Here is a 23,613-nt window from a genome sequence, read left to right as displayed (position 1 = left end):
ACACATTCAGTGAATCCAGGATCTGTTTTCTCACCAGTGAGGGAGCTGAGGAAATCAGGACTGAGTCTGCAGCTGTGGACTGAAGCTCCTGTTCTTCTAATTTAACTTTAACAAACTCTGACTATTAAATTATTAAAAATACAAAGCATCATGAACTCAATCAGTCAAAATGAACTTTATATTTCCACATGGTCACATCGGCTTCTGTGTCATTTTTTACATCGTATGTAATCAGAGAAAATGTCAGTTTTAAACAAAACTGTCAGGTCGATGGAAAATTCACAGTGAGTGGACGTGTTGATGAGGTTTCTCATGCGACACTGGAAGAACACAAATATCTCAGGATGAAGAAGAGGAGCCTTACATGTAGAAGATGAAGACGTCCACTTGGAGAGACATGGTCCATGGCAGAAAGTGGTCCCTTTAATTAAAAAAAATCTAATTGTCTTCTGGGACAAGCTCTGGTCTGGGCCCTCTAGTGGCCACAGTGGGCCTGAGCAGGTCCAACAAAGGGTTAGGGGTAAGAAATAAGAAATTAAATCTTTTCCTGTCTGTCAGATCATGTACACAACAAAGCAGTAAATGTTTCAACACATTCACTTCAAGGAGAAACAGTGAAAGAGTGAAACTGTGTTTACAGGAAACTGACCTCTTACTGAAAGAAGGAACCAGTAGTTTTACTGTTATTTTTATCACAGCTGAAGTTGAACTGGGATCTTGTGCTTCTCGTCACATGTTCCACTGTGATAACGAACCTGAAACCAAACACAGCTCGTCCAGTATAAAAGTCACTGAGTAGCTGCAGCTGTGGAGACAATCAGAGAAACATCATGAGGACTCTGGTGGTTCTGCTCCTCGTGGCTGTGGCCAACGCTCGAGTCTACGAACGCTGTGAATGGGCCCGACTGCTGAGAAATCAGGGGATGGATGGTTACCGTGGCATCAGTCTGGCTAACTGTAAGTGCAGACGAGATGTTAGATGAGAGATGTAGTTCTCATCACACTTGGGTAGTTCCTTTTTGTTTGTTCAAGTCAACGTCATGATTGACAGCTGAGACTGACTCATGATTCGCCGAATGGCGTATGGGCGGGGCATCGTCAACACAAGATGGCAGCGCTTGTAGATATTTTGGCTTCATGTTTTTACAGTGGGAGAAAGTGGACATGTGTCCGTCTTGATTTACGTCTGAACCAAAGAATCATTCGGTGAATCAACATAAACAGTTGTTGTTGCTCTGTGATGTTTCAGGGGTTTGTCTGAGTGAGTGGGAGTCACACTACAACACCAGAGCCACCAACCACAACACTGATGGATCCACTGACTACGGCATCTTCCAGATCAACAGTCGCTGGTGGTGTAACGACAGCCAGACGCCCACTTCTAACGCCTGTAACATCAGATGCAGTGGTCAGTGAATAACCAGCACAACCAAACTAACCAAACACAGTTTCACACCGTTTCAAACCATTTAGATAGATAGAGGAACTTTATGATCCCAGTTGGGAACAGCAGCAGTTCAACATTCACAGAGAGTAAGACACAAAAGACAAGGTGCGGTATTTGACATGACTAAATATAAATATTACCAAATGTGGTCAAATGAGTATGAATATAATATGAGCAAAATAAATAAATAATTGACTGTTATTGCAGCAGTAAGTACTAGCAAGTACTATCAGAGGTGGGAATTGTACAGTCTTATTGCTGTGGGAAAGACTTCCTGTATCTGTCCTTGTGGAGCTGAAGCAGTCTGTTGGAGAAGGTTCTCCGCTGTCTGTCCACCAGGTGGTGGAGAGGGTGGTCCTGATTGTCCATGATGGATAAGAGATTATTCAGTGTCCTCCTCTCCACCAACACTTCCAAAGAGTCTGGTTTGCAGCCAGTGACGGAGCCAGCCTTCTGAATCAGCTGGTTCAGTCTGTTGGTGTCACCGGCTCCGAGGCTGCTCCTCCAGCAGACCACAGCAAAGTACAGAACACCGGCTGCAACAGACTGACTGAAGATCTCCAACATCTGGCTGCACACGTTGAAACATCTGAGCTTCCTCAGGGAATAGTCTGCTCATTCTTTCTTGCAGACAACATCGATGTTTTCCACTTCAGTCCGTTGTGGATGTGGACGCCCAGGTACTTGTGATCCTCCACTGTCACAACATCCTCTCCCAGAATACACAGTGGCTGTGAAACCTCCTCTTCCTCCTCCCTGGTCTTGGCCACATTCGGAAGCAGATGATTTTTACCGGCCCACTCTACAAAACCATCCACCAGCGCTCTGTACTCACCCTCCCCTCACTTATACACCCAACCACTCGGCGAACACCATTTCACTCTTTCAAACTGGGTTTGACTGAGGCCACAGCATGAAAACACAAACTGCACAAAACACAACAGTTAACCTGTATTTTAACTGGATTATTTCATCCGTATTTTAACATTCAGCTAATTGTCTCTTCCATACACGTTGTAGCATCTAAGATAAGACAGTCAGTGATTTTCTATCAGCACGTATAAAGGAGAAGTTCATCTTCATTTTATTGTTTGTCTGAAACAAAAAGAAAAGTTTCTGTTCCTGTTTTATATTCAGTGTCTCTCCTGAGAGACATATTTCTTCATTCTGTAAAACTCTGATGTCTTCAGATACTCGGATGTCTCTCAGTTTGTCTTCAGATATTCTGGTGTCTCTCAGTTTGTCTTCAGATATTCTGATGTCTCTCACTTTGTCTTCAGATACTCGGATGTCTCTCAGTTTGTCTTCAGATATTCTGATGTCTCTCACTTTGTCTTCAGATACTCGGATGTCTCTCAGTTTGTCTTCAGATACTCGGATGTCTCTCAGTTTGTCTTCAGATATTCTGATGTCTCTCACTTTGTCTTCAGATACTCGGATGTCTCTCAGTTTGTCTTCAGATATTCTGATGTCTCTCACTTTGTCTTCAAATACTCGGATGTCTCTGTTTGTCTTCAGATACTCGGATGTCTCTCAGTTTGTCTTCAGATATTCTGGTGTCTCTCAGTTTGTCTTCAGATATTCTGGTGTCTCTCAGTTTGTCTTCAGATATTCTGATGTCTCTCACTTTGTCTTCAGATATTCTGATGTCTCTCACTTTGTCTTCAGATATTCTGATGTCTCTCACTTTGTCTTCAGATATTCTGATGTCTCTCACTTTGTCTTCAGATACTCGGATGTCTCTCAGTTTGTCTTCAGATACTCTGATGTCTCTCACTTTGTCTTCAGATACTCGGATGTCTCTCAGTTTGTCTTCAGATACTCGGATGTCTCTGTTTGTCTTCAGATACTCGGATGTCTCTCAGTTTGTCTTCAGATACTCTGATGTCTCTCAGTTTGTCTTCAGATACTCGGATGTCTCTCAGTTTGTCTTCAGATATTCTGATGTCTCTCACTTTGTCTTCAGATACTTGGATGTCTCTCAGTTTGTCTTCAGATATTCTGGTGTCTCTCACTTTGTCTTCAAATACTCTGATGTCTCTCACTTTGTCTTCAGATACTCTGATGTCTCTCAGTTTGTCTTCAGATACTCGGATGTCTCTCAGTTTGTCTTCAGATATTCTGATGTCTCTCACTTTGTCTTCAGATACTCGGATGTCTCTCAGTTTGTCTTCAGATACTCGGATGTCTCTCAGTTTGTCTTCAGATATTCTGGTGTCTCTCACTTTGTCTTCAAATACTCGGATGTCTCTGTTTGTCTTCAGATACTCGGATGTCTCTCAGTTTGTCTTCAGATATTCTGGTGTCTCTCACTTTGTCTTCAGATATTCTGATGTCTCTCACTTTGTCTTCAGATATTCTGATGTCTCTCACTTTGTCTTCAGATACTCAGATGTCTCTCACTTTGTCTTCAGATATTCTGGTGTCTCTCACTTTGTCTTCAGATACTCTGATGTCTCTCACTTTGTCTTCAGATACTCGGATGTCTCTCAGTTTGTCTTCAGATATTCTGGTGTCTCTCACTTTGTCTTCAGATATTCTGATGTCTCTCACTTTGTCTTCAGATACTCGGATGTCTCTCACTTTGTCTTCAGATACTCGGATGTCTCTCACTTTGTCTTCAGATACTCTGGTGTCTCAACAATGTCCTGTGTGTCTCCACAGAGCTTCTGACTGATGATGTCATTGTGGCGATCAAATGTGCCAAAAGAGTGGTCCAGGATCCAAACGGGATCGGAGCCTGGTGAGACCTGATCACATGATTGACAGTGTTCACATCCCGTGTTGACAGATGAGTGATGTCCCTCTGTGTGGTTTCAGGGTGGCGTGGCGTCAGCACTGTCAGGGCCAGGACCTGTCGTCCTATCTGGCAGGATGTGGTCTGTAAAAGCAACATCTGAAACATCTCCAGTGATTCTGAAGCTCCAGACAGTTTCTTCTTCAATCAAGTGAATTATAATCTTTTCTAAAGTCTTAACTTCATTCAACTGAACTGAGTTCAACCTGTTCCTGCTTATTAAAATCTGAATAAATAGCTGATTCCTCTGTCAACGTCAAGAGTCTCTGGACTGAACCACGTTGGTTTCTGGACCCAGACCAGCTCCTTTTATTCATTTCTTATAAAATCACCTTTGTTTCCCAGTAAGAATCAGTGGAAACTGTTTGATGGAACCATTGAAACGTGAGCAGGACACAAACACACACTCACAACTACACACATCTGTGCAGGTATAAACCCACAGTGTTCTTGTAAAGGTGGGAGGTTCATATAACAGATAATGATGTTCACATGAGCTCACTCATTTACGCTGGAAGGAGAAACTCCGTTGACACATTCAGCCCCAGTGGAGATTATCAGGAGACACACAGAGTCCAACATCTGGAGCAAACAACAAGATGATTTAACCAGCGAGTCTCAACAGGACAGTTTCATGTGAGGCTGAGGAAAAGTCAGAGTCAATACAAGGTTCATCCTCTGGGGACCTTTCACAACAATGTGGAGAGATGTTGAATGAACAATAAAATAAACCACATGGTCAAAAGTATGTGGACACAGAACATAACGTCACCTGTTGGTCTGTGAGCTGCTGCTCTGAAGCCTTACTTTGATATTTTGTTCAGCGCCATCTTGGTTTTTAAAACAAAAGTTACCTAAGTTACTAGGGGGAGCGGGGGGGGGGGGCTGACAGAGGGACAGAAAAATTCAACTAATAGTTCTCACCTCCTTTTGGCCCTTTCATCAAAGCTCCGCAAATAAGACACAAAAAACACATGGTCAGACGGTAGCATCATCACTACCATCTGACATCAGGGCTGCGTTGAGCTCAGTGTTCAGAGGAAACAAGTCGTTCAATCAGGACGAGCTGCGAGACACAACGTTTTATTGGACTTGAGGAGGATTAAAAAACAAATGAATGGTGTGAAGCGATGGTTCTGACGTAAACATCATGATGGTCAATGCACCGACACACACAGCAAACACTTCAGTCCCACTATGTGTCAGACAGCTTCATTTAAATGATGTGTTCAGGGACCATGACGATGTCACGATGACTAAAAAGATGATTCAGGTTCCCTGGAGTCGTGCTCTTAGCTCTGACCCTAAATATCAGTACTGATCATTGCAGAATCTGTGAAAACTGACTGAAGCAATATTCGTGTGAAAAGATGATTTTAATGTCTAATGCCGAGTTTTCTGAACTCACTTTTCTAAAGTGTGAGAATAAATACATCAGATTCTATCATGAATCATCACAGCAATCTTCAGCCGAACGTCATAAAATAAATCACATCTTTACACTGAGAGCAGAATTATTAGAGCGTGTGCTGCATGATTCACATGATCGTACCGCCTTTCCTCACAGGTTCAAACCCACAGACTTCTTCTCTAACACTCGACAGTCGGTTGATTTCTGTATCAGCAGATTTTAAAAAGGTTCTGACACACGAGTGTGAATATAACTGTTTATTTCCTCCAGTCAAAGAAATGTACACGTACTGAAAGTTCAGGTATAAAATCTGTTTTAAATAATCTGTTGTTCTATTTTCAATTTAATCATTTAATCAAAACCCCTGAAGACGATAATATGACACCACAAACAATATGAAATTTAAAGAGTTAGCAAAAGCTGTCCAGCAGTTTGCATCCTGACTTTCTTTGGGTTCGATAAGAGCGTCACGTCTGTTTTTCTTTTTTATTATTAATATTTTCAATCTGCATTAAATAAAAAGAAAAGACAGCGTTGACCTTGATAAGAGTTGAGATAAGAAGCCACAGAGGATTAAAAGCTTTGAGCCGAAGAAGATCTTCTCTTATTGCTGCTTGTTCCTGTTGTCGTACTTTAGTCGTTGCTGGTGCTTCCTGTTGTTGCTCTAGAAAAATCACTTTAGTCTCCAGAAGCCGACAGACGTGTTCAGTGTGACATCATCACAAGCTTTCTTTCAAACGAAGCTGAAGCAGTCAGGTTTAAGTTTAGGTTTGTCATCTGGGTTAAGATAAAGATGATGATAAACCTGAGGCTGGTGAACAGAGGAACTCTGTGGAGAGAGAGACAGAGATCAACAATTCTGTGTTTGTACTCTGACGTGTTCCAGATATTTTACAGTCAAAAGTTCCAGAAAATGTACGATTGTGTTCTCACATACAGAACCTGCTGAACATTTCAGGAACAGAAAGTGGTTCCGTTCATGTCAGAAAATAAATAAGGTCAGTATAAAAGTACCTGTGTGTTAATGAGCCCTCTGATATACTGTGATATCTTCTACTAACATATAAAAAGTGGATGTAGGAGTGAGGCTCCTGCGGCTCTAAACGAGCTCGTTAAACAAGCTCGTTAAACTCATCGTAATAAAAAGACTTCATACAGAAAACACTGCAGCTCAAACCTTCACCTGCTGAACAACAAACATCAGACTCTGGTCAAAAAACGTCTCATTAACGTGGAGAGCCTCCGTCAGATTATTAGCTTCTCCATTAACCCTTCTAAACCTCCTGCTGCATTAACGAGCGGGGCGGGGCCAATCAGGGCGGCTCGTCGGCCCACGCCTTTTTGTCTGAACAGGAAACAGGTTAATTATGCAGATGACACGAGAGCGTTCACGCTGAGGGAGATTAAATATTTCCACATCCTCCTTCTCTCTGTGTCACACTGACGCCAACGTTTACAACAAAACGCTGCCGTGATGAAAACATCAGAATTCACTGAGGGGGTTGTTTCTCCAGGTTAATCCTTCATTTCACCATTTTCATCTTAAAAACTTTAATATGTCGTTTGAATAATTACAACTCATGGTTTCCTTTGAATGCATCACTGTGCCATTTTGATACCCTCCATTTCCTTTTCTATTTGAAATATTCATGATGTTATTTGAATATTTAGTATTTTGACCAATCATCGTTTTTAAAATCCCTCATTTTAAATTCTTCCATGTTTACATTTTGAATCCCTTATTTATGACAATCCTACTTTAGGGATTCAGAAAGGATCCTTCATTTGGATTCCTTTCCTTCAAATTGCCCCATTGTTAATCCTTCATTGTCCTCTGTGCCATTGTGAGTCCCTCAGTGTGGCAGAGGGAGAACACTGTGTCACTGGTTTTGTTTTTTATTGTTTGAGTGAGAATCTGAATGTTTTATTGTTTCCATGTGTCCAATGTGTTAATCAGTCTTAATTCCCCCTAATCATAACAACACACACATGCACGCACGCACGCACACGCCTGTGTGTTGGGATCAGTGTAAAGTTTCAACTCAGATTTAAAGGAACAGTACCACATATGACAACATTTAAGCTGTCTTCAGACCTGAACTGACCCACAGTCATGTTCCTGACGTATTACTCACATGTTCCTCACATGTTCCTCACATGTTCTGTATGTGAGAACAAATGTTTGAGTCAGTGTCTCTGGACATGTTCTGGATCTTCTCCTGCAGCCTCTAGTAAAACATCTGTAACATGTCAGAGTGAGTCCATGAGAGAAAACTTCTGGAACCTTCTCAGTGAGCGAGTGGGCGTGTCTCTGAGGTTTCTAACACGTGACGGACGTGAAACTGAAGAACACAAATCTCTCAGGATGAAGAAGAGGAGCCGTACACGTAGAAGACGAAGACGTCCACTTGTAAAGACGAGGAGGTTCCAGATGTTTTGGTCATAAGGGCCGACGCCAGTGTGGACTGTGGTGATTTCACTGACTCGTTAGATGTTGTGTATTTGAATTTGCTGAGGTTGTCCTGGACGACAGAAGGAAACAGCTCCTCACATCATTGAACATTTCTTAACTGCAGCAGCACATCTCAGACAGAAAAAGTTCCTAAATTTAGAACAGAGCTGGAGGTAAAAAGGTCTTTAAATGTTTGAAACTCTTTGGTGCAGGATCTGAATATTAATCCACGGATACTTTGGCTAATTTTAAAAGATGCACTATATGGACAAAAGCATTGGGACACCTCATCAAACTCAGGTATTTCATTCAGTCCCATTGGTTGGACCCTGAGTTCCAGTGAAGTTAAATGTTAATGCTTCAGTTGACCAGGACATTCCCACAAACACACAGTTCTATGGTTCTATTCTCTGGTTTCACCTTTGTTTGGAACCAGTGTTGTGTTCCAGGACTCTGCTCTGGTCCATAAAGGCTCGGCCGGGTGAGTTTGGTGTTGAAGAACTGAACTGGCTCCACAGAGCTCTGACCGCAACCCCATCACTGAACTAGAACATAGAGTCTGAGCCCTCTGGTCCAGCATCAGTGTCTGACCTCACAAATATCTTCTGGATGAAGGAGCAGAAACTCACACGGACACAATCCAGAGTCGTGTAGAAGAGTGAAGCTGCTACAGCTCATATTAATGCCTTTGGATTTAGAATAAGTCATAAAAGCTCCTCAAGGTGTAATGTGTAGGTGACACAATACCTTGTCTATATAGTGTATTTGATCCTGGGCCGTCGACAATGAATGTTTCTAATGTTGTCATGAGGTTTGTTCTTGTGTTTCACAAGTTAAACGTTTGTTTGTCGACATGTTGTTGAATTGTCCTGTGCACATCCTGCGTCCATCCGTATGAATAAAGGTTGATTGAATGAATGAGGGTCATTACAGGTTGAAGTGATCCACAAATCATTGCATATTATAGATTATAAAGCAAAGCACAGTAGAGTCAAGTGAATGACGAGATGTTTAAGTCCATATAAACGCTGCTTAGTCTAAAGTTCTGGTTTTTCATATAATCTTAATTTTGATTTCATTTTTTTTTTTAAATCTATCCTGTTCCTCTATTCCTCAGGAGGAAGAGTTGTAAAATGTCTCAGCACCATGAATGTAGTTGAAGATGGACAACATGGCGGTTCCCTAAGGTGACGACAAAGATCATGGATCCCCATCACTACTGCACAGACTGTAACTGACGTCACCACAAGAGGGCGGCGTTCGTATCTGAGATACTTTAGCTTCATTTCATCGTCGATCTGTATTTACACTTGATGTTCAGTATCATCACTATTTCAAAAAATGTTTGACTGTGTTTTGTGTTCATGTAGCAAATTTATATTTTCCTGATTTTACTAATTAACAGCAAAATTCACAAAGTACAGCACTTTTACAAGTAAAATAATATTTCAACAACTGCACCAGGGGTTTGCTGACACCTGCTGTTTCATGTTTCCAAAACGAAACATAAAGAGAACGAGACCAAATCAACTCAGCCAGAAAACCAACATAAATAAATGAACAGGAAGCGGCACCTCGACTCATGGCAGCAGGAAACAAACCGAGCAGTCTGAGATTCCTGCAAGGATTTAAAATGATTGTTACACACACACACACACACACACACACACACACACACACACACAGGCCACTGCCCTCTCTCTCTCTGGTCCAGCTATAAAAACCCATTAGTAATCACTCCTCAACTCTCAGCGGCTCTTTTCGCCCAAACGACTTCCATCCAGCCAATCTGCATAAATCTGCATTAATGGAAGATTTTCTCTCCTCACAAAACAAATGCGCTTAAAAAAAACGTCCCTGTTAATCGGCTCTTAGAGGAAACATCAGCCCCCCCCTCCCCACACACACACACAAAGTGCAGTTTGGGTTGAAAACAGATGACGGATCACTTACACACAGAATATAATGGAAGCATTAGAACAAACAACATATTCTTAGAGCATTACCAGTCAAGTGTGTCCTGATGGTGGCGCTATGGTCAATATAATGGAGTGATTACATCACTGGGAATGTCTTTTTGTCCTTTGAGAGGAGGAACATGATGATGTCATCCTTTTAGATCCTGGTTGGATGTGGACGACATGTTGTGACAGAACTGTGTCTCGCAGCTCGTCCTGATTGAACGACTTGTTTCCTCTGAACACTGAGCTCAACGCAGCCCTGATGTCAGATGGTAGTGATGATGCTACCGTCTGAGCTGCAGGTTCAGTACAGCTCGACACGGACACCGATCATTAGGAGCAAAACATTTCCAACTCTAATAACTTGACCAAAAGATACCGATTTAAAAACGATCAATGATTCTGAAGATGTTGTTATTAAACTTTCATGACAAAGAAATATAACTAAGGTTTGATATTTTGGGATATTTTGCAATTTAAACCTAAATAAAAGTCTGTGACACATCATCACTTCATCAGATTCATTCAAACAAAGTAATATTATCTCTGCAGTCTGGCGGACTCTGCCTCATGTTGCCGTGGCGACCCTGACCTGGATAAGCAGCGAGGAAGCAGGGATGATGGATGGAGGAGGGATGTGTGGACTTCTAAATGTTTTTAATCAAGTTTGTTTGTACAGAGAAATATAAGTTACCGAAGCAACTGTAACACACACACACACACACACACACATCATATTAACACACACAACAAGCCCACAGCCCATCAATCACACACAGACATACACACAGTGTGTTAGTCTGCTGCATGACTGAGTTTCAATCAGACGCAGAGAATCAGCATTCAACACACACACACACAGAGAAACACACACACACACACACACACACACAGCTCAGAGTCGTTCACGTCAAGTTTTAGTAACTCATGACTACAATGTTTTCACACATGAGCTGTGTAAAATGTTGTGTAGACATGTTGTGTAGTCATGTTGTGTAGTCATGTTGTGTAGACATGTTGTGTAGTCAGTGTGTGTGGTCAGTGTGTATAGTCATGTTGTGTAGACATGTTGTGTAGTCATGTTGTGTGTAGTCATGTTGTGTGTAGTCATGTTGTGTAGTCATGTTGTGTAGTCTTGTTGTGTAGTCAGTGTGTGTAGTCATGTTGTGTAGTCAGTGTGTGTAGTCATGTTGTGTGGTCATGTTGTGTAGTCATGTTGTGTGTAGTCATGTTGTGTAGTCATGTTGTGTGTAGTCATTTTGTGTAGACATGTTGTGTGGACATGTTGTGTAGTCATGTTGTGTGTAGTCATGTTGTGTGTAGTCATGTTGTGTGTAGTCATTTTGTGTAGTCATGTTGTGTAGACATGTTGTGTAGACATGTTGTGTAGACATGTTGTGTGGACATGTTGTGTGGACATGTTGTGTAGACATGTTGTGTAGACATATTGTGTAGTCATGTTGTGTAGACATGTTGTATAGACATGTTGTGTGGACATGTTGTGTGGACATGTTGTGTAGACATGTTGTGTAGACATATTGTGTAGTCATGTTGTGTAGTCAGTGTGTGTAGCAGATTGTCGACTCGTTCACAACAACAGGAACATGTGCGGACATTCAGGTGAGGGGCGGAGCCTGTAGAGCAGCAGGAGGCGGGACTAGGCGTCTAAACTGTGTAAAGATCAGTGTTGTTGTTTACAGCTCGTCCACACGGCGTCGGCCCTCATCACCAAAACATCTGGAACCTCCTCGTCTTTCCAAGTGGACGTCTTCGTCTTCTACGTGTCCGGCTCCTCTTCTTCATCCTGAGACATTTGTGTTCTTCAGTTTCACGTCCGTCACGTGTTAGAAACCTCAGAGACACGCCCACTCGCTCACTGAGAAGGTTCCAGATGTTTTCTCTCATGGACTCACTCTGACATACAGATGTTTTACTAGAGGCTGCAGGAGAAGATCCAGAACAAGTCCAGAGACACTGACTCGGACATTCGTGAGGAACATGTGAGGAACATGTGAGGAACATGTCAGGAACATGTGAGGAACATGTCAGGAACATGTTCAGACTTCATATGTTCAGTTTTAAATACTTCTGAAGTTCTATAGATTACTGGCTCAGTAGTTTCAGTCAAACTGTCTCTGATCAGGCAGCGAACATGAAGCTGTAAATCTCAGAGGTTCGATGACGTAAAGTGTTTGTAAACCATCTCATCACTTCACCGTGACTTCTCTTTCCCCTCTTTACTCTGACACATCTTTCATCTCCTTCTTTTCCTCTCATTCGTTTTCTGAGTGACGTGCACCTCAGCTAACCTGAAAGCAGGTTGAGTTACCATGACAACTGGCTTATGTTATCCTGTCTCTGATCCTATCTGGAGCTGATCTGCTCTTTGAGAACATGATGCATATTTTATTCCATCTGCACGGTGGACATGTTAAAGTCGTGGGACACTCTCAGTTCTTTACAACTTTACAAACTGCAGGATGAGATCTAATGAGATAAGAAGGAAAATAAACTGAGATGGACTCATGGATGTGGATACTGATATTAGAGAGTAAGACATTTCTAATACCAATTTATCCCTCAGATGTTCTTATGACCAAATAAATATAATTTAAGTTTAATATGATACAATTTAACCATAAACTTAAATGAAACACAAATTTAAAAAAATATCTGAACTTGAATTAAGAAAATAAACATATCTTTATTCCATAAAATATAAACATAAACTTTTTTTCTACATTATTTATTCTGTAAAATAAAAAGTTTCCATATCAGCAAACACGATCCTGATAAACTAGTCGGGTTCTAATATAAACATGTACATTGTTAAAATATTTCACCGACTCACCATCTGTCTTCAGGCCGTTTTCCCCTCTAACAGCTCCCGGGTATTTTCAGTGGCCCGAGCCAAACCGTCGGCCATGAGCGCCTCCTCCAGGCTCCTCCTGGCCTGGTACACTTTCAGCTCCTGCTCCCTGAACAAGCACACACATAAACACACACACACACACAAACAGACACACAAACAGAGACACAAACAGAGACACAAACAGAGACACACACACACACACACACACACACACACACACACACACACACACACACACACACACTTTGATTTAATGTCGTGATAAACACACTGTTCAATAAAACAACATTTTATCAACCTCACTGAATCTGACTGGAACAAGAAAATATTCATCAAACTGTGGCTGTGATGACATCACACTCGTCCGATCGCCGCACATCTCTTAGATTTCTGTTCAGCTCTGACATCACACAAACATCATGCGACATCATCTGATCAGTTGCTGTTTATCTAACAGCTGATTGGTTCATGGGACATTTTACCGACCAGTTTTCCTTTCAATTGAAGTAATAGTAGTTTGATGTATCAATATATCAATATAAAAGAATCCATATATATATATATCATATAAAAACACTGTTGTTATGTTACTATTGAGGAAAATTGTATCTGAAGCGTGTTAGAAGGTCACGGTGATCTCGATTATTTCTGTTTATCATCACAGAAAATGTCAACCATCTTTTGTCAAAAAGACATAAAAGAAAGAAAGAGAGACAGAATCGGACGGAACCTGGATTAACAGAAAGAAAGACAGGATCATGCTTTACAACGACATTTGTTCCTGTTAAAGAAACTAAAGATAAATTGGAACATTTAAAAACAGACAAAATAAGAGATGAGAGGAGGAGGGGTAGACAGAGAGGAGGAGAGAAGATGAAAAGGTGGATGAGGGTGAGGAGAGGAATGAGAGCAATTTAGGATGACACGCGCATTCAGCTGGAGGAGGGAAGAGGGTGAGAATTGGAAATTAATGGAGGGGAGAGATAAGAAAAGAAGGAGGTGGAAGAGCCTGGAGGGAGGGAGGAGATAGGAGCCGAGAAGAGGGGGGCAGAGAAACGAAACGAGATGGAAAAACAAAGGAAGGAGGAAAAAAACAATACATTACAGGAAGGATAAAGACAAGAAAGAAGGGAAGAAGGAAGGAAATATTACAGGAAGGAAAGACAGAAGAGTTAACAGAAGTAAGGATATAAAGAAGGATTTAAAGGAGAAAAGAAGGAGGGAGGATATAAAGGAGGAAGGAGGAGTGGAGGAAAGGACTTAATTAGGGAGAGGTGAGGAGGAGAATGGAAGGACAAAATAAATTAGGAGATAAGGAAACATTATAGGAGAGGAAGAGAGGATGGGAAGAAAAGGAGTGAATGAAGGGAAAGGGTGAGCAAGGAGAGAAGAAATAAAGGGAGAGAGGGAAGGAGACAGGAGAGGAAGGAGAGGAGAAAGGAGAGAGAATATAGTGATATATTCCAGTGAGTCTGCTGTAATGGTTTCAACCAGATGTTCCCCACTGGACACACTCTGTGTGTGTGTGTGTGTGTGTGTGTGTGTGTGTGTGTGTGTGTGTGTGTGTGTGTGTGTGTGTGTGTGTGTGTGTGTGCTCACAGTGCCCCCTGCTGTCAGATTAGAGGAGGACAATGGAACACAGTCAGTGACTGAGGATAAAACTTTCTGCAGAAACGTTCCACATGATTTTCATTTATTTTTGAAACCAGATACAGACGCTGTTCACATCCTGACAGATCCAGTCATGGGTTCCTCTGTTCACACCTGACATTAACTCTCCTGTGATCACTTCCTGTTCTACACGTAAATAACGTTTCTGTGTCAACCCCGACTCACTCCCAGTGAATCAGTGGAGGATCCTCTGTGTTCACACTTCTCCTGGATTTATACTTCATTCAGGAGTGAAGTGATGTGTTGATACTCAGAGCTGAACACTCATGATCTCTACATGTGAATACAATCTTTAGAATGGAAGCTCCTGGTTTCTGTTTCTACTTTGACCAAATCTCTCTCTCTCTCACGCCGCTGGATTCACTCACATCAAAGTTTATTTTAAAAAGTCTGACATGTTTCTGTATTTTCAAACTATTTATGTCATGAATTTTTACCAGGACCCTCAGAAGATACGTTGACGTCAGCTAACCACAAACATAAATGGAAATATCCACTGTGTGAGCTCTGTTCCTCACCTGATGTGTTCGTCAGTGACGGTGAACGCTTTGCAGAGCGGCTGCGACGTGTTCAGCCAGATGGCCGGGTTCTTCTCTGCAGCCACAGACATCTGTCCCGTGATCGGAGAAGAGCTCATGTGCAGGGCGCTGGCGATGGCCGACAGGAGGGTGTCGTCGCTGGAGTCTGGACCGACACCTGTCGACAGAGAGGTCAGAGGTGAAGAGGTGGAGCTTGGTCAGATGTTCAGGATGGTGTTGGAGAGAGAGACGTACTCTGCAGCCCTTTGGGCAAGTCCATGGTCCTGAGAACTTCCTCTGTGACGTCTGATGACCGGAGACCTTTCAGCCTCTTCTCCCAAAATAGCTGCAGACAGACAAACAAGTGTTTTCTGAACATTCGAGCATGGAAATCTTTTCACTATTAAAATAATCAACCTGGATATGAGCAGAGTATGTCTAAGAGTTGAGTATAAGAGTAGAGCTGAGCGTAACTGACAAAATTCTGTTTTCTGTAGTTTGTTTCTCATGTGAAGATATATGTGTGTGTGTGTGTGTGTGTGTCACCTGTCTTGGCTGCTCAGACGATCTCTGTGAGTCCGTCTTCACCTTGTTTCCGGGATGGTTTGTAACCTTGGTAACGGGCTGTTTGAAGATGGAAGCTGTTTGTCTGATCGGCAGAGCTGTATTCAGGTCTGGTTTTCCTCCCTGGACGACAAACACAGTGTGTGACATGTTACTTTTCTTTTCTTTGTTCCTAGCTCCCTTCCTTTCCCTTCCCCTCCCTCACTCTTTTCTTTGTTCCCTAACTCCTTCATGGTCTGTGCCACCTAAACGTGAGAGAAAATGTGTGTGTGTGTTTGTAAGCACTCACATGTAATGATGTGTGAAGAGCAGCAACATGATGTAGAGTCACAAACCTTGTCAATACAGCATGAACACACACTCACACACACACTCACACACACACTCTCACACACTCACACTCACACACACTCACACTCACACACACACACACACACACTCACACTCTCACTCACACTCTCACACACACTCACACTCACACACACACACACTCACACACACTCACACTCACACACACACACACTCACACACACTCACACTCACACACACACACACACACACTCACAACTCACACTCTCACTCACACTCTCACACACACACACACTCACACTCACAACTCACACTCACACTCTCACTCTCACACACACTCACACTCACACACACACTCACACACACACACACACACTCACACTCTCACTCACACACACACACACTCACACTCTCACTCACACTCTCACACACTCACACACTCACACACTCACACACTCACACTCTCACACACTCACACACTCACACTCTCACACACTCACACACTCTCACACTCTCACACTCTCACACACTCACACACTCACACTCTCACACACTCACACACTCAGACACTCAGACACTCAGACACTCTCACACACTCTCACACTCTCACACACTCACACTCACACTCACACACACACTCACTAACTCACACACTCACACTCTCACACACACTCACACACTCACACACTCACACACTCACACTCTCACACTCTCACACTCACACACACACTCACTAACTCACACACTCACACTCTCACACACACTCACTAACTCACACACTCACACTCTCACACACACTCACTAACTCACACTCTCACACTCACACACACACTCACACTCACACACACACTCACTAACTCACACACACACTCACTAACTCACACACTCACACTCTCACACACACTCACACACTCACACACTCACACACTCACACTCTCACACTCTCACACTCACACACACACTCACTAACTCACACACTCACACTCTCACACACACTCACACACTCACACACTCACACACTCTCACACACTCACACTCACACTCACACACACACTCACTAACTCACACACTCACACTCTCACACACACTCACACACTCACACACTCACACTCTCACACACTCACACTCACACTCACACACACACTCACTAACTCACACACTCACACTCTCACACACACTCACACACTCACACACTCACACACTCACACACTCACACTCACACTCACACTCACACTCACACTCACACTCACACACACACTCACACACACACTCACACACTCACACACTCACGCGCTGAATCAACAAGAACATTTAACAGTTTGGGAAATCAGTGTTAGCAGTGAGGTCCGGCCCATATACACTCTCGACCAATCACAGGTCAGTCTCAGCTGTCAATCATGACGTCTCCGTTTTTTATTCTAATTAACTGATCAGAAAACATTGGTGTGATAAAAACCAACTGAAATGACAGAAACCATATTTATCTCTGGTCCATGTCCCTTCTGCTAACATGGAGGAGGTTTATGAGCATCCAGCCACCAGGGGGCCAGGGAGCCACTTTAGGACGTGTCATGTCTTCATTTACAGTGTGTGTGTGTGTGAGTGTGTGTGTGTGTGTGTGTGTGTGTGTGTGTGTGTGTGTGTGTGTGTGTGTGTGTGTGTGGGAGGAGGCTGTGCTGCTCTGATATAAAGACTTCAGCACATATTTATACTGTATAAATCAAAAGTATGTACAAGGCTCCTTTTCCAGTGGTCGGTCTTGATCCACATATAAAAACTGTCACCTCTGTTTTGATCTTTGCAAATATGAATTAAAGAGGTCAAAGGTCATATGAGCAGAACAAAAAGTACAGAATTCAATGATGCAGAAGGAATCGTGTCAGACCTCTGGTTAAACCTAACCCTGTTTATAGCACCGGTTAACAAAGTACACTAAGTTACTCCTGACGTCACGAGGTTACACCTGAACTTACCCTGATAAGCCAGGAACCTCCCTTCATAGTACAGCCCCCAGGTCATAACACGACTGAGACATTTCAAACTCTAAAAGCTGTCAAGGCTCGTCTCTGATTTTCAGACTGGACTCCGACTGGTTTCCTTAAAGACCATTAGACCTGAGACGAGTCTGAATCAAACCCCCACAGAGTCTCAATGGAGCGTTGACATGGATCGACACAAATCTCAAGTCTGAGAAAAGAGAACCGAGTCTTGAAGCAGTAACAGCAGCACAGCAGCCATGATATAAACAGTTGCATCAATAATGACAGCAGAAGAAGAAGATAGACAGCGTGTTCAGGTGGCGGTGGGCGGAGCTACACCCACTCTATCCTCTCTTCCTATGTAGTGAATAACTTTTTGTCAGATGACCTGCTGAAGTGTCAACCTGCTGCAGGAAGACCTGCGTTAATCTGATAATCTGATCACACACACACACACACGACCACAGGACGTGTGAACCCTCCGCGTTACCTTGGCCAGGCTGAGCGGGTCGTGTCGAAGCCTCTGTTTGTTCTTCTGCAGTTTCCCCGGCATCATCTTCCCCGTCCGGAAGTCGAAACATCCCAGATCCACAGTGTTGCCAAGGTAACGGGACAACTGAGGCTTACTCCTGAACTTCTTTCCTGTGGGACTGGAAGAAAGGATGGAAGGAGGGAAGGAAGGAAGGAAGGAAGGAAGGAAGGAAGGAAGGAAGATAAGAAGGAATGAAAGAAGGAGGGAGGGAAGGAAAGAAGGAAGATAAGAAGGAATGAAAGAAGGAGGGAGGGAAGGAAAGAAGGAAGGAAGGTAGGGAAGAAAGAAGGGAGGAGGGAAGGAAGGAAGGAAAGAAGGAAGGAAGATAAAAAGGAAGGAAGATAAGAAGGAATGAAAGAAGGAGGGAGGGAAGGAAAGAAGGAAGGAAGGTAGGGAAGAAAGAAGGGAGGAGGGAAGGAAGGAAGGAAAGAAGGAAGGAAGATAAAAAGGAAGGAAGAAGGACAGAGAGCGTCAGACAGATAAAATAAGTTGATGAATAATATAAATCTGATAGTTTTAAATGAAAGAAAATAACATTTTGTTATTGAAGTAAAACTAAAGCTCCACAGTCGAAACTCTAGTTTTTGTGCTGACTTTAATTCACTGGTCCTAATTTTAAACTCCCATGATGCCAAGTTCAAGCTTCTGAGAGTGTCCGTCACCTACGACACCACATGACAAACAATTCCTCTGCATAGACACACACACACACAGATCTCTACTTCTGTACTTGCGGGTCCGTCAATGACACAACACTGATCCTGAGTCTGATTCTGACCTTTAACCCTAAAAAAACACGTCCTCAAGGCCTCGAAGCGTCTAAACATGAGACCGGTCCTCACAAAGACAGAAACTCAAGAGCAGAGGCAGTCGTTCAGCTGCGTTTGACATGTAGGTCAGCAGCATGTGTGTGCTTGTGTGTCTGTGTGCGTGTGTGTGTGTGCGTGCGTCTGTGTGTGTGTATGCGTGTGTGTGTGTGCGTGCGTCTGTGTGCGTGTGTGTGTGCGTCTGTGTGTGCGTCTGTGTGCGTGTGTGCGTCTGTGTGTGTGCGTCTGTGTGCGTGTGTGTGTGTGTGTGTGTGTGTGTGTGTGTGTGTGTTTCTTCTTGCTCCTGCTCTATGACACTTTCTTTATCTGATGTTTTGGAGCCAGAGTCTCTGACCCTGAATATTTTCGATGATTTGATTCTGTGTCTTTGAACAAAGTTCCTGAGAAGCAGCATGAGGTCGTAAACGTGTGTTGAGCAGAAGCTCAGCAGGGTGTTGCTGCTGTTCCAGTAAGTCGACCCGCTGACTGGTCTCCTTTACTGGAAGTGATGAGTCACATTACAAACTGAAAGTAAACCGCCTGCTTCATGTTAAAGGTCCAGGAGTCGACAGGATGTTTCTGACTGAGCTGTTAATCTGGTGGAGCCGTGGCCTTCGACACAGATCAACAGGAAGTGAACGCAGCCTCTGAAAACAGCCGACGGCTCTACTGCGTCATGGCCTCGCCACAGACCTGCCCCGGGAGAGACACCATTTCCTCTGCTGTCTCACAGTGACGAACGAAGACCCAGAATCATGAGGAAAAATAAAAGTGAAGCCAGATCCACTGAGAAGATGGTTTATCAATACTGATAATGTTTGATTTATTATTGCGCTTTGATATAAAGGACTAATAGTGATTTTCATCAGATCTGTTTTATCAAAGTGTCCCTTGTAAACCTGAGTGGATTCTTTTATTCAAATAATAAAAAGGTGGTGCTGCAAAGATCGTATATAAAATACAAGGATACTTGAATTTATAACTTCAAGAAGCTACATTAAAGTTATGATCTGATTTATAAAGCTTTTTTCTGTAATGAAGTCTCTTGACAGAAAGGAGTGTAGCTGTCTAACGACCTTCAGCAGAATGAGACATTTACCAAGTGATGACTGACGATAAATAACTTCTCCACTTCCTGGTTACACGTTAGTAACCAGCTGTCAATCATGATGCCTCACACAGAGACAGTATGGACGGATTCATCATTTGGGTTTTAATGTGTTGTAATGAAAACCTTTGACACAATTTTGGGTCAGGTTTGACCGATCAGGTTTGACCGATCAGGTTTGAGCAGCGTTGGTTTCCATGTGAGAGATAAAGAGATAAAACACATTTAACACATCGTTTATCTGCGTTCATATGCAAATAGAGATAAACAGAATGTGGTCTGTTTGTTTGTCTGTTTGTTTGTTTGTGTGTTGGTTTGTGTTTGTGTGGAGACTCTGTGATAAACGAGTGAAGACAGTGAAGCTGTTTCAGAAATGACCTCCAGCTAAAATCCAGAGTTTCTCACATGAACGACACAGCAGCAGTTTTCTGCAGACGTGTTTGTGATGTCACCACTAGAGGCCCAGTATTAAATCAAATGGTTTGTGGATGACACCAGACTCTACATGTGTGTTTGTCCTGTAAACAAACTTTAACATGTGTTTGTCCTGTAACATGTGTTAACACGTGTTAACAGTTGAAAACACACAAATCTAAATATCAATGAATTATTGAAATCATCAAATAAACTGTTAATATTTAAATTATAATGTTGCACTCTGATGTGGACACACACACTCACACACACTCACACACACTCACACACGCTCTCTCACACACACACACTCGCACACACACACATGCACACACACACACACACATGCACACACACATTCACACACACTCACACACGCTCTCTCACACACACACACATGCACACACACACACACACACATTCACACACACACACACGCTCTCTCACACACACACACACGCTCACACTCACACACACACACACACACACTCTGACACACACACACTCACACACACACACTCACACAAACACACTCTGATGTGGACGCACACACTCACACACACACTCTGACACACACACACTCACTCTGACACACACACACTCACTCTGACACACACACACACACTCTGACACACACACACTCACTCTGACACACACACACACTCACTCTGACACACTCTCTCACACTCTCTCTCACACACACACACACACACACACTCACACACGTTCTCAATATAAACTGATAACTGATGATGTCAGTGAGGAAACCAATCAATAAGTTCAGATGGACAGATCGATCACCGGTCGCTGATCGATGACTGATCGATGACTGATCGGTGACTGATCGGTGACTGATCGATGACTGATCGATGACTGATCGGTGACTGATCGGTGACTGATCGGTGACTGATCGATGACTGATCGATGACTGATCGATGACTGATCGGTGACTGATCGGTGACTGATCGATGACTGATCGGTGACTGATCGATGACTGATCGGTGACTGATCGGTGACTGATCGGTGACTGATCGATGAGTACCTGTAGTAGTAGACGTCGCTCTTCCCGGCGCTCAGCCCGGACTTCCTGATCACTTCCTCCTTCTTCCATCCGGGCGGCAGAGCGGGACAGTCCGTCTTCTTCCTCTCCATCTAAGCGATCGACCGGTTGATCGGTGACTGTCCCCGGTGTCTGTCCCCGGTGTCTGTCCCCGGTGGAGCAGCTCCGGACAGACGGTGAACAGCAGCCGGAGCAGACACTCACGTTACGGACGTTACGTTGACAGAACAGCGGCTCCCTCCCTCCGCCGGAGCTTCCTGTCACTTGTCTCGGGTCAGAAGTTTCCCGGGTCAGAACCGGGACGAGGCGGGTTGAGATCCGTTTCTCTCCGGAGGACAGACCGGCGGGTCCGAACTGATCCGAACTGATCCGAACTGAGCTCGACCAACGGCAGGCTGTGACGTCACACACACGCACACACAAACGCGCGCGCGCTCTTGTGCTCGTGCCCTCTCAGAGATCGTCTCTCATTGAAGATGTATCACTCAGGTGTAAAATATCAAATCTACGGAAGCCGAGAGATGTCAAGGCCACATTTAAAGAACGTTGTTATTTTCCTCTCAGAAAGTGAAGAAGAGGAAGTTTCATCTTTCATCGAGCGTATTTTGCTTTTATTCATTTAAAACTTTAATTTTAAATATGATTACAGCTTTCGCTTGTTCTTCTTCTCCTCTTCTTGGTCCACTGGTGGTTGGCAACTAACGTTAGGGTGCATTGCTGCCCCCTGCCGGAGTGTGACTCATATTAAATCTTGTGTCTGATCCAGTCTCCCTCACTCTCTCTGTTCTCTCCATGTTTGTAGTCTCCCTCTTTATCTCTCTTCTCTAGCAGCACAGTGAAGCATCAGGCTCCACTGACTCTCTATAGTCACCATGTTCTGCTCCTTGTTGTTTCCTCACTGTCACGGTTCAGTAGGGATATAACTTTTTCTCACTTTTCACCACCTCAACCTGAAGAGCAGACACAGGATTGATTTGAAAGCACCACAGCACAACCTCCCACCTCTTTAACAATGTTTTAGCTGGGTTAGGGTGAGGGATCAGTTAATTGTTCCATATATTCAACCCCGTTCCTTGTTTGGGAGAACTATATTGTGTCTTCAATCTTTATGGTGCCTGGATTTTAACGCAGAGTCTCTTTCTCCCCCTCACACCTTGTGTTCAGCAGTGACGTCACAGACTGTGGGTTAAATGCCCTCCATCCTCATGAAGAATAATGAACCACATTTTGTTGTTGCTTCAGGATGTCTGTCGTCAGGTTTTCACTGGGTTCTGATGCAGGATCTACGGCCCAGCGGTCACCAAACGTCTCACATTATAGATTACGAGTAAACAACTGCAACCTTACATGATCACAACACTGGAATGACAGCAAGCTTCCTTAGGACTTTTTTTTGTCCCATCTGCAAACATGCAGGAGGGTTTATGACCTTTACAGCAGCCAGCCACCAGGGGGCCGTCCAGGTGTTTCATATTTACATGGATTTATACATATATATTTAGTTTCATATATACATGGACTTATATATATATATATATATATATATTTAGTTTCATATATACATGGACTTATATATATATATTTAGTTTCATAAATACATGGACTTATATATATATATAAATATATATATATATTTAGTTTCATATATACTTGGACTTATATATATATATATATATATATATATATATATAGTTTCATATATTGCCAATCTG

At 43.1% G+C, this 23,613-nt stretch overlaps 2 protein-coding genes across 4 annotated transcripts; one reads left to right on the top strand and one right to left on the bottom strand.

Moving 5' to 3' along the window:
• The first annotated feature begins 556 nt into the window (after window positions 1-556).
• On the top strand, window positions 557-4,498 carry lyz (lysozyme). The gene is made up of 4 exons (XM_020104438.2): window positions 557-957; window positions 1,250-1,408; window positions 4,112-4,190; window positions 4,268-4,498. Exons 1-4 carry the CDS (start codon window positions 831-833, stop codon window positions 4,332-4,334), a joined length of 432 nt encoding a protein of 143 aa, XP_019959997.1. The 5' UTR covers window positions 557-830; the 3' UTR covers window positions 4,335-4,498.
• Window positions 4,499-5,897: 1,399 nt separating this feature from the next.
• mbd2 (methyl-CpG binding domain protein 2) lies at window positions 5,898-22,661 on the bottom strand. 3 transcript variants are annotated; one of them, XM_069514340.1, is made up of 8 exons: window positions 19,550-19,648; window positions 19,292-19,463; window positions 18,472-18,623; window positions 15,676-15,816; window positions 15,385-15,475; window positions 15,130-15,307; window positions 12,920-13,046; window positions 5,898-6,484 (listed from the first exon to the last, which is right to left on the bottom strand). In XM_069514340.1, the coding sequence occupies exons 2-7, from the start codon at window positions 19,338-19,340 to the stop codon at window positions 12,929-12,931; spliced, it is 729 nt and encodes a 242-aa protein (XP_069370441.1). In that variant the 5' UTR covers window positions 19,341-19,463; window positions 19,550-19,648; the 3' UTR covers window positions 5,898-6,484; window positions 12,920-12,928. The 3 variants fall into 3 exon arrangements, with proteins under 3 accessions (XP_069370441.1, XP_069370439.1, XP_069370440.1); XM_069514338.1 differs by lacking the exons at window positions 19,292-19,463; window positions 19,550-19,648 and adding an exon at window positions 21,884-22,661 and having other exon boundaries at window positions 18,472-18,631; XM_069514339.1 differs by lacking the exons at window positions 5,898-6,484; window positions 19,292-19,463; window positions 19,550-19,648 and adding exons at window positions 10,971-12,555; window positions 21,884-22,661 and having other exon boundaries at window positions 18,472-18,631.
• Window positions 22,662-23,613: the final 952 nt, after the last annotated feature.

Source organism: Paralichthys olivaceus, chromosome 18, assembly GCF_024713975.1.
Source record: "Paralichthys olivaceus isolate ysfri-2021 chromosome 18, ASM2471397v2, whole genome shotgun sequence".
Lineage (NCBI taxonomy): Eukaryota > Metazoa > Chordata > Actinopteri > Pleuronectiformes > Paralichthyidae > Paralichthys > Paralichthys olivaceus.
This window is presented reverse-complemented; position numbering and strand designations above follow the sequence as displayed.